At 38.1% G+C, this 12,380-nt stretch overlaps 1 protein-coding gene across 5 annotated transcripts in view; it reads right to left on the reverse strand.

Moving 5' to 3' along the window:
* The window catches only part of HGF (hepatocyte growth factor), an 81,662-nt gene that overhangs the window by 44,078 nt on the left and 25,204 nt on the right, over positions 1 to 12,380 (reverse strand). For all 5 annotated transcript variants that reach the window (XM_041722876.1, XM_041722877.1, XM_041722875.1 and 2 more), the window contains one exon: positions 11,218 to 11,336. In XM_041722876.1, coding sequence (XP_041578810.1) covers positions 11,218 to 11,336 — 119 coding nt within the window. The remainder of the gene's footprint in view (positions 1 to 11,217; positions 11,337 to 12,380) is intronic.

Raw genomic sequence — 12,380 nt, forward strand, 5'->3', positions numbered from 1 at the left:
TACCACAGAGCTCCTTCACCCCTTCCACCATGTGATGAATCTTCTGGAACCTTGATCTTTGACTTCCCAACCCCCAGAACTGTCAGAAATAAATACTTGTTGTTTATAAGCCACTCAGTCTATGGTATTCTGTTACAGTAGCCTAAGATAGGCCTCAACAAAATATTTAAAAATCTAATTAATATTCTATTAACTATTATTTTAATAAGCATCTATAACTTTTAAATACATAATCTCAAGCAACTTGATGATTTATTTATTTTTGTTTTAATTCAGTGGAAATATTTCTTATGATTTTAACTACAAAATAGAAGTACTGAGATAAGATTTTTCATGAACTAACAAGTGCCCTTCTGAAGTTAGCATGTCTGTATTTACCCGATCTGACATTCAGCTGCTAAAAGTGAACTTATAAACACAAACTACATGATTTCTGGTGGTAAAATATAGAATAAATATCAAAGGCCAAAAAAAGATATATTAGTACAACAAGATCACTAGTTTTCATCAGTAATAGGAATTATGAAACTTCATGCATATTATTTGAATACATATTATCTGATGATTTTTCATAGACCCCTCACCCGGGACCATGTGAATGATTTTTATTAAGTCTTTCATTAAGACTCCTTACTTGGGGTGCAAATGTTTCATTTTTGTTACCTACATACATAGTCCCTTTTCAAACACAATTATTCTTGAATTGCAATTAAATGGACTCCTTTATCTTACTGTATAAATAGCAAAACTTGATGCAAAAACAAATGTTTCATACCAGTCAATTTGGGAAAAGCTACTACATTTTGGGAACGCTATTCCTTTGGACTTAAAACTTTGAAGTGGGACCTGAATAAGGGAAGATGTTGAAGTGTCCAGTGGCCAACCGAAGTGTTAAAGATACGCAGAAACACCCCTGAATATCAGCTGAAGTTGATCAAGTTGTGTGAAGCTTCATATGAGGCTTCATACATTTTTGCAAGTATGTCTACCAAGCCACTGAAAATACTAGAAACTGACAAATAAGAGAGTTCCTCACAAAAAAAAAAAAAAAAAAAAATTTGTTCAAGGGTGTCAGTAGTGGCTATCCTTTGGAGCAAATGCAAAAATAGTTATATGATCCTTAGTGGCCTATGAGTGAAAAAGTGTTTTTCTTTGATGATTGACACAAAGTTTTCTATTTGAAAATGCTTTACAAAGAACATGTGCTACTGACATTTTTCACTGTCCTTTTACAACATAATCAAATGGGTGCCTCTTGGAACACGAATTTCACCCTGTTGGTATGGATGTGTTATGATGATTGCTATCATATCTGGTAGGGAACTTTGAGGTTTAAATAGATTTTTTTTTTTGAGAGAGAATGAACATTAAACCTTGAGATGAACATCTTGCCACTAACAGAAAAACCACAAGAACAAGATAACTGGTAACAACTCTAATTATTTCTCGATGAAAGGCTAGTCAGATTTTTGCTGAGAAACTACCCGGCCCTGGAAGAGGTCTGTGAAATGCCACTGGAGTGTATGAGTGCACATGTATATTATAGAGAGCCATGCCCAGAGCTCCGTAACCTTTACATGAACAATAAGTAAATCCTTGCATTTATAGTTCCCCATCTGCCCCAGCGGTATCAAACTGTTGCTGTTCTTTTGCCGATAGCCAGAAGCAAGCTGTCCAATAGGCCATTGGACAAATATCTGATTATTCCTTGGAATACTTCAGCCCAACAAACTTCTATTCCCATTTCAGCTACTGAAGAGCCACAGAAACATAGGATTTACTTTATGGAGGTCCCTGGAGATTGAGAACAGTGTGTCAAGCTATTCTCCCATCAACAGACTTGGGCTCTTTGGGCCATGAATGTCAAGATCAGGCTCAATGAAAATTTAAAGAACTTCTGGTTTTAAAATTGACATGCAAAAGTAGTATAAAGACCTCCAAAGGACAAACCTCAAATTGCTTGCACGTTTGGTTTCCATATGGACCTAGAATTACTATCTGAAACTTTTCCTTGGACTTTATCCAAGACTTTTCTGTTGTAAAATGCTCAAGAGAAGACTTTCATTAAAGATCTTCAATTTGGGATGCCTGGGTGGCTCAGCAGTTTAGTACCAACCTTCGGCCCAGGGTATGATCCTGGAGACCCCAGGATCGAGTCCCACGTCAGGCTCCCTGCATGGAGCCTGCTTCTCCCTCTGCCTGTGTCTCTGCCTCTCTCTCTCTCTCCCTCTGTCTCTCATGAATAAATAAGTACAATTTTTTTTAAAAAAGATCTTCAATTCTATACTCTATTCCTTTTTCAAGTTATCTTGAAAAAGACCTCCAAGTATAAGACCTTTCGCTTGAGAGAGTCATTGATGGTATTGTTTTTTCCTGACTCAGAATATAATAAGATTTTATTTCTATGAATTTCTGTTCTAGCCTTGGATAAAATAGTAAACTACAGAGGAATAAAAGCTTTCTTTAAGAAAGAAATAACTAGGGGGAGTACTTGGGAGGGCTCAGTCTGTTAAGCATCTGTCTTTAGCTCAGGTCATGATCCTGGAGTTCTGGGATCGGGCCCCACTTCAGGCTCCCTGCTCAGCAGGGGGTCTGCTTCTCCCTCTCCCTGCTACTCATGCTCTCTCTTGCTATCCCTCTCTCAAATAAATAAGTAAAATCTTTAAATAAAAAAAAGAAAGAAAATAATTTGCTAAAATTATTTTTCCAACATATAAACACACAAGGTTACATATTTTTTTTTAAAAATGACACCAATGTACATTGGTTACTGGAAGAAAGGATTATTTTATTTATTACCAATGGCAACATGCCTGTATTAGTCTGCTTGGACCACCATAACAAAAATACCATAGACTCAGGAGCTTAAATAACAGAAATGTATTTCTCACAAATCTGGAGGTTAGGAAGGTCAAGATCAAGGTGCCAGACAATTTGGTTTCTAGTGAGAGCTGTCTTCCTGGCTGGCAGATGGTCACCTTCTTACCATATCCTCATATGGAGGAGAAAGAGAGAGGTCTGTCTTACTCTACCTAAAAGGCTACTCAATCCATCCAATTAGCATCCCACATTTATGACCTCATTTAACCTTAATTACCTCCTAAAAGTCCTATCTCCAAATATAGTCACATTGGGGATTTAAGCTTAAATATGTGAATTTGTGTGTGGTGGGGGTAGGGTTGGGGGAACTGCATAGTTCAGTCTCTAACAATGGTTTGAATAGAAAGCTATCAAAGATCTGCCTAGGTCTCGTTTCTGAATGGAGAATCGCTCTACAGGTATAAAGTTTCAGTTAGTCAAGATGAGTAACTTCTAGAGAACTAGAAATCTGTACAACATAGTATCTATAGTTAAACAATACTACATCATATGCTAAAAACCTGTCAAGAGTAGATCTCAAGTTGTGTTCTTAGACATACATAAAAAAAGCGGAGGGCAGGCAGGAGGAAACTTTTGGAAATGATAGATACGTTTTAATACCTTATTTGTGGAAATGGTTTCATGGGTTTATGCATATGCTTGATCCTATCAAACTATATAAATTAAATGTATGTAGATTATATCAACTACACCATAGTAATCTGTTAAAAAATTAATAAAATGGTCTTGGACACGTTTGTATCTAGAATTTAAAAATAAAGAAAGAGGAGGAGAAAAATAAGGTAGAACATAATGAAATTTGTCTCTCTTTTGGTAAAGAAAAAGTCATCAAGACAACCAGGAACACTCATTTTTTTCTCCTATCCCCTTTATTCCCCTTCACTATTTTTTATATTCCCCAAATGAATGGGTGGGAAATATCAGAAAGGAAGACAGAACATGAGAGACTCCTAACTCTGTGAAACAAACTAGGGGGTGGTGGAAGGGGAGGTCGGTGGGGGGTGGGGGTAACTGGGTGACGGGCACTGAGGGGGGCACTTGATGGGATGAGCACTGGGTATTATTCTATATGTTGGCAAATTGAACACCAATAAAAAATAAATTTATTAAAAAAAAGACAACGAGGTACATACGAGCAACAGTAGTTCAGGGAAGTGTGAAACCTCAGGATGAGTAGGATGATAAGAAGAAATCTTCCTGGGTGGCAATGTCTGAGAATAAGTAAGTTGTCATATGCAAATCTAGAACCATAGAAGAAACTCCAGGAGACGTACATACCCACACAAACAAACTATCACTCTGTAGGAATAACATTCATTCAAGAACAAATGTAAAGACCAGAGTCTGAGAAGTACTTAGAAGGAGAGGTCTATGGTAGTATAAATACATAATAAGGAATTTGACCAAGTCAGGGGAATCAAATGAAGAAATAACTGAGGAGATAGTAACTGAGTTGAAATTTGAACAATGAGTAGCTGTCAAGTGGGTGAGTAAGAAGAAAAAAATGTTCAAGGCAAAGGAGATGGCAGGGGCAAAGGAACTGTAAAGAGAATATGGAAAATATAAAGTATGGGAAGTGAGCGATTCTAGATGGAGTAGATAGCATGGGGGGCATATAGGTGGTTGGGGATTCGTTTTTTTAGTAAGATGGTTTTATTTTGTCTTTGTTCTGAAGTCAAAGGAAATCACTGAAAAGTTTTTACCGTGTGTGTGTGTGTGTGTGTGTGTGTGTGTGTGTGGTGTGCTACGGATGGGAAATGACATACTCAGATTTTTATATCATTCTATTTGCAGTGTGAAGAAGGGATTGAAGGGAAAAACTAGTAAACATGGATTCATCTCCTTTCAGAAGGCCACTTAAATATTCAAGAACACAACAGCACTGTCTCGGATAAAGGACATAGAGAGCGAAATGGGCAGATTTGAGAGGTATGTACAAGATGAAATGGACAAGTCTTCGTGATGGACCAAATGTGAGAGGTGAAGGAAAGAGCATGTCTAGAATTATTCTAGATTTTTGGTTGTTAAACATAATGGTGGTATAGGTCATACAAAAGAGAGTTGAACCTCAGATTAGACCATCTTACAGGATAAAAGAAGAATACCAGAAACAAGTGACAGGTGACAGAAATCTCCAACTGGATAAGTCACTGGTCGTGAGAGGCGGAAAACAATTGGAGGAGCCAACACGTATACGCCAGTTAAAGTATCTTGCAATGAGACCACATCAGCATTACGTGGCTGACATGTAGGAAAAAAAAGATGTTTGCAGAAGGATACCTGGGGTTCCAGAGAGCCTTTCAGAAGATCAAAGCTACTTTCATAACAATGCTAAGATGTCATTTGTCCTTTAGAGAGTGAAATTCCTAGATGCACTTGGTGTTTATGTTCCAAAAAATTGAATGCAAAAGGAAACACGAGATACAAAGCTATCTTCTTCTAATTAAGTAACACTGAAGAAATTTGCAAAATATCTGAGTTTGCAAAAAAATCTAAATACCATTTTTCTCCCAATTTTTCTGAAAAAGTCAGTTATGTTTCACTTTAAATATGTTGTATTGAGTAGCATCCAATGAGATTACTATTTTTAATGAATGAATATTTTTTAATTCATAATTTAACTTTCAATACAGTCAACATTGATTCGTATAGCCCGCATACACAATTTGGGTTCTCAAAAAAGGTAGAGTGTAAAGATATCTTCAGTTCAAGAAGTTTGTGAACAACCGATTTGAATAATCAGTAAGATTTTCTATGACACATCAACCAAAAAACAGCTTTTTAATTGCCAGGGAGCCATTTTCACTTCAGAAAAATAGAATGACTCCCTACAAATATTATTTCTTTCTGAAAAGCCGTGAACTAATCCACAGAACAAGCTGTTATTCAGAATATTAAATTATTACAGAGGAAAATCATGAGAAACTGAGTACTTCATTCAGGTACTATGCAGGATTTCTGGTCTTGTTATATATTTGCAATGTCTTAAAATTCCATATACCTGGAAATCTGTTAAAGTTTTATAGCCAGGTAGACCCAGACATGGATGGTGCAGAGCAAAGTCACTGTGTGGAGCACATGTGAAAGATGGTCATGGAGTTTTTAAGGGAGAAGATCAATAAAAACAGCCCTACTAGTGGGTAGCTAGTAGCTCCTTCAGGCCAGGATTTCAGAGTTCAGTTACACCCAAGTTCTGCTCACTGAAGTTTCTCAGCATAACTTAGTGAAATGACTCTCTCTATGGGACTCTGGAGTCTACTTCAACAGGGAGAGATGATGGACTTGACCCGAAACTCTGAACTGGAGTGACACTGACCCCTGAAATGATGGATTGCCTACTACATGCTCATGTTGCCTGAGGAAGGAGCCCAGTAGGGGAAGAAGAATATAGGATTAGGAGTCCGAATTAGGATGACATTCAGGGGTGGGGCACAGAATTCTCTCAGAAGCAACAGGAATGGCTGGATTCTGCTCACAGGGCCTTGGGCAGTGATGTGATGTTGAAGAATGGTAGGAACCCAGTCACTTTGGGTGAGGACCACCAACTTCCAGAGGATGGGATCTGCCCTTGGGTATGTGCATTTTCCCTCTGTGCCTCTAGGGAACCCCACACTGATCGACTGAGATAGAAACCCTGTTGGCTCTGGAATGGAGAGCTCACAATGCAGCATCTGGACTTTACACTTGCCCCTTCTTCAGACGATCTGCTTACTTCACTCTACATCAGGGGTGGTTCCAGAGCTAAAGTGTGCAAGAACCTTCTGGCAAATTTAAGATATTCAATTCCCTCCTTTCCACCCTTGTCTGTGCTTTTGATTCAATAATTCTTAGAAGAGACCTGAATATATGCATATTATACTGTTCCAGACACACTCAGAAGGAGGCAATCTGTTCATAAAATTTTGAAACTGCTTTTCCCCAGTTTCTTGAGGTATAATTTTCAAATAAAGCTGTAATATATATTTTTAAATGGTATATGGCTAGAATATTTGTGAGCGGTTGCCATCTGGGTAGAAATCATCTTGTGAGGAATATGGCGTGAAGGGTAACTGAGAAGGCCTGCCACTGGACACCATGGCCCACATTTGTCAGGCGACGAGCCACATTTGTCCTGCACTTTCAGGGATGCACTCATTAATTGTAGGATTAAAAGGTTGGATGCAAAGTGCCAGGAACACATCTGTGGTTCATTTGGCTTTTTAACAAATAAAAGGAACAATGGGCAGTATTCAAAACTTTGGCTCTGAAAGGTGTGAGTATGCCATTGTCAAGGCAATGTCAGCTTTTACCCTATTAATTGGAGCCAAGGCCTTGAAATTTTAATTTCATCATAGGCCTTCAAGTGTTTTATTCACCTCTATATCTCCAGACTCTAGAAAAGTGTTTGAGGTGTAAGAACTAGCCAGTAAATATTTATTGAATAAATCCTATGGAAAAGGGGCCGACAATCTTCCTTGTATTTTTTGTACACTCCCTGGAATTGCTGGCTCCGCAGAAGTTTTTGCTGCCACTATTTACTTATGATTTTGCATGACCTTCAGAGAAGATCGAACTTAGATGTGTTCTGAGCAGAGATTAAGCACCTGCATAAGAAGAACTACACTTTCTTGACTTTCTCCTCAAAGTTACATCTTCCTCAAATAGGCAATGACTCAGGAAATTTTTAAGACTCTCCTCTTTTCCTATCTCGTTTCCCACTACATCCCATTTGTCATTACATATTGGGCACTCAGGCTCTTCAGTACTGTTCCCATCCTTCCTCGCCTTGTTATCCTCACTGCTTGCTGCACTAATTCACATTACCGGCCTGTTTTCAAATCAGCTCTGCTCACACCCACCTGCCTCGTTTCTCAGTCCCCTCCAGACCAATTACTGGGAATGGAAAGGATGCTTCTGGTTCAGTGGTCTTCAGCTGGTGGTGGTGTTTTGGTTTTGCTTTTGTTTTTTTGTTTGTTTGTTTCTATTACTAAAAGAATTTTGAAAAAGTATTTTGCTCTCTCACGTGTTTCTAAGTTGACACCTACATTTTTAATGGCAAGTTTAAATAGCTGCAAAAGATGTGATTTCTAGCATATGTTAACTACTGACATTTTTGAAACCAAAATTTTTATATCACACTTTTAAATGGATTAATAGACTCGAAGTAGGAGTGATTTGATACCTACCTGTTCCTAGATAGGTGTACATTATCAAGCTCTTTTTCTCCTGGAATCATTTTTTTTCCACTCCACTTTACCCATGGAATGTTATTTGAATTTAATGCATTTTATATTGGAGAGATTTTTATTCTTCACCCCATCATACTTTTCTGAAAGATTTTTTTATATTTTGAAATTAATTATTTAAATTTCTGTTGCCACAGAATTCTGAGATAAATACACGTATATACCACACACACATACACACACATACATATATGTATATATTCTGGATACAGTTATGTGATTATTAATAACACATAAATGATCAGCAGCATGAATAATATTTTCAAAGGTCCTTTGGCTTAGTGTCCCCAAGGTTTTTATACCCCAAGACAATGCACTGCATTAAAATTCAGGAAGGATGGGCAGTTTGCTTTTGCTCAGTAAAGCAGGAAAGGGCAATTGTGCATGGAAAGGTAGGATTTTGAACTTGACCAACCCCTTAGGAATACATGTATCTCAAGCAGAAGATTTTGGGCAAGAATTCACAGGGAAGTAAAGGTGCTAGAATTTGAACCTCCAAGTTGTCCATGCCCACAGACTCCAACAAGACTCTGTTGTATTCCCGTGAGTTTCACAGACACGAATTTGGAGACTTCTGTAATTAGTTTATCTCATACAATGGAAGTGAAGAGATTCTGCTGATGCAAGTAAACTCCCTAATCAGTTGACTTTAAGTTAATTAAAGGGAACTTACCCTGGGTGGTTCTGACCTAATCAGGTGAGCTCTTTAAAAGAGAATACAGGAAGCAGAGGCTCAAATCAGCAGAAAGCTATGCTGTCAGCCTTGAAGACATAAACTCCTCTACTGTGGAGAGGATCATGCAGCAGGAAGGACCAGGCAATCTTTAGGAGCTAAGGACCTTGGCATTGAAACCACAAGAGACTGAACCAGTGAACCAGTGAACTCGGAATGGGATACTAAGTATTAAATAAGACAGTCAGTCTGGTGGGCACCTGTGTCACAGCCCTGGGATGTCCTAAGCAGAGAACCCACCTGAGTCATGCCTGGATTCTTGACCCACAGAAATGATGATGTAATAAATATGTATTGTTTTAAGCCACTAAGTTGTTGGTAATTCATTATGAAGCGATAGAAAACTGTTACACGGTTGAAACCATCACCACATGTCTCGGTTTTGCATTCTAGGCTGTGCTATAAATGTAAGCCAAACTATTTGGAAGCATTCTCATAAAACATTATCTCATATGCTCTCCAGAATTGCCGAATGTCAACCTTTATTCATTTGAATAAAAATGTAATCTCTGTTTATGATTTTACAAATGAAAAGCTTTCCTGTAATGAAACAGTTCTAACATATTCCTGATGCTTAAAAGATTATTTTGTTCTTAACTATATAGGCTTGGCTTACAAACTCTACCACCGTTTTCTTAGAACTAACATCCTATAAACATCATCCTCTGTTTAACAAAGCCATCTGAATCACTGCCTGTTAGTTGCATAATTAGCCAACTCTTCTTTGGACAGAAAAGAAAAAGAAATCTATCTAGTAGTGAGGATGAGTCATATTTATTTTATTTCCTTTCTCTCACAACATCTTTTAAAATAACCAAACACTGGTTGGTAAATTAATAGGCAACAGTGACTGTGAGTATACACGTGAACATGTCTGTGTGTGTTTGTATTTATACTGATTTTATTCCAGAGACAATTTGTAAGAGCACCTAAAACACACACACACACACACACACACACACACACACACACACACACACACACACACATGCACACATACACACAACGGAAGGGAAACATGTTGGTTTGTTGTACCTAAATAGTCTGTAACAATGTAAAGCCTAACAAGATTTTCAAAGTCAATGAGTAAAACTAACCCAATCTATACAGAGAAACACTGTCACAAGAGTCATCTTTTAAGGGACCAAACAGATGATTCAGTGTCCTTGGAATATTGTGTTCACACGGAGAGCCTACCACATTCTGCATATTTCACATATGCCAGACACATCCTCTTTCTATGGGCTTTATTTGAGTTGCCCACATTTCCTTATATCAGCAGGTCTCTGTGGAGAGAAATGTACCTTGGCAGTATCACAGTGTGAACAATATTGAATTAAGTTTATTCAAAGGGATATCCCCATCAGGCCGTTCTAGAGAAATAGGCAAATACCTATCCCTATGCTCAGAACTGTCCACCCATCATTTTGGGCACTGGTACTTAATCTTATGTAGACATTTGTCTTTACATATCCCTCTCTATATGCATATCTTTATATCATCAAGCCAATTCATAATGTAATTATTAAATTACATTGCTTTACTAAATTTGTGTGATTCTACTGGTCTTAAAGCATTTTAGGATCCAGCTGAAAAAATAAGACCTGTACTCATAGAAATAAAAGCATGTCTACATCTGAGTATCCAGTATTATTTCAAAGAGCAAAAATGTGTAAGTTAACCACAGAGGAGAGGACAAAGTATACAGATCTAAAGAGCTACCAAAAGCCAATGAGGAAGAAGCTTCTATCATAAGTTCAGGAGTGTTGGTCAAAGGCCAGTACATACAAAACAACTACAGCACAGCTAAAGACAGGTTAGAACAGAATACAGGCTGTGGACGAGACAGCCAGGGAGATGGGCATCAGCCTCTAGAGCTTCACGATGTCTGGGAGATTGTTCTATCAGACTTACTATTCTTCAGTGCGATTCTATCATTCACCAGAAGAGGTTCATGGTCAGTTGACAGCTCATGTTATGTCTGGGGAGGAAAGATACGGAAAGAATACCAGACTGGAAGGTAAAAATCTGAGTTCCTGGCTTTTATGGCCCTAATGACATTAGGATACTGCACTTAATCCCTGATCTTTTTCTCCCTCCGTGGATATTCTTTTAAATAACATGAGAATGTTGAGACCTTTATACCATAAGTATACATGCTTTGTGTATATGTGTTCACTGGAGTATTTATCGCTCTCAAAACAACGACTCTGAAAATGCAAAAGATTGGGGTAGAATTATGCAACACATTCTTAAATTAAATCCTACACACAATTAAAGCATCAAGTGAAATAGCTGTTAACCTGTCTCCCTAATAATCGCTTGCTTAGATCCAGTCTGCGAGAGGAAAAGGAAGCAATAAATTTGACCCTAACTTACCACACATTTTAATTGCACAGTACTCCCAGGGGGTGTCAGGGTCAAGAGTATAGCACCATGGCCTCGGCTTGCCATCAGGGTTGCGGCAATAATTATCATCAAAGCCCTTGTCGGGATATCTGCAAACCACACCAAGAAAAGTGTCATGTAAATCTGCCTGGAAACACCACCCACCCCTCAGCTCACAAAATAACTTTCGACCTAGCTTGGATACTACTAGATGGGGGAAGAAGAGAGTTTCTTTACAGCACACAAGAACTGCTAATGATCAACCATTGCATCTGCTAGCTTACCGATCCAGTAAGCACAGGATACATTCTGTTTGCAAATAACTTAGACCCATTGATACCTGTCCACCAGTTGAGGGCCCAAACTGAATCTCCTTGTCACAAAGCCCAATTAAGGACAGATTATATAAACATGACCTCAGGTAGAAGACTCATTAAGAAAAAGGGTCCTTTTCTGGGACAGGCTTAAAGTTCAAACTGAAAGTTATGTTTCAATAGTTCTGTTACTAATGATTGCTCAATTTTGAAAATAGAGCCCTTCTAGGTCATGCCCTCACCTCCACCACGGCAAGAGAGAAACTCCATCACACCACTTTCTCTCTACCCTCCTCCTTTTAAATTAACAGGGTCCTGAATTGGTGACTTGATTTTAATTGCTACCATATTCCTTCTGCGCTCACTTAAAAGACAAAGAGATACACTGAAACCCACAGCACACAGTTTTAATTTAAGAGAACAACAAATAAACAAAAAGATGAGAAAAACACCTTTCAGAAAGGGGGGGGGGGGATAGAGCTTTCCCTATAATCGTTTGTATTTTAATCTTTATAGTAAAATCAGGGAATTTTTGTCAACTAAAATATTTCATATGAAATGAATGAGCCAAAGTAGACATGTTTTTTTTTTTTTGAACCATTTAAGCTTAAAACTTATTCCTGAGGAGAAAAGTAGACTTGTTTGCCTGACTTCTCCAGATTAGCAATTTCAAAATACACTAGGATAAAGCAGCCAAGAAATTGTTTGCTCCACCTTCATTCCCTTTCTATGGGCATGACCTAGATCATGGCGTCACACACGTGACCCCACTTTACCTAAGTCACTGAAGATGTGGCTTTAGAAGGACAATGGCTTGTATTTAGCAATAATGCCTCCTCT

This window comes from Vulpes lagopus, chromosome 11 (assembly GCF_018345385.1).
Source record: "Vulpes lagopus strain Blue_001 chromosome 11, ASM1834538v1, whole genome shotgun sequence".
Lineage (NCBI taxonomy): Eukaryota > Metazoa > Chordata > Mammalia > Carnivora > Canidae > Vulpes > Vulpes lagopus.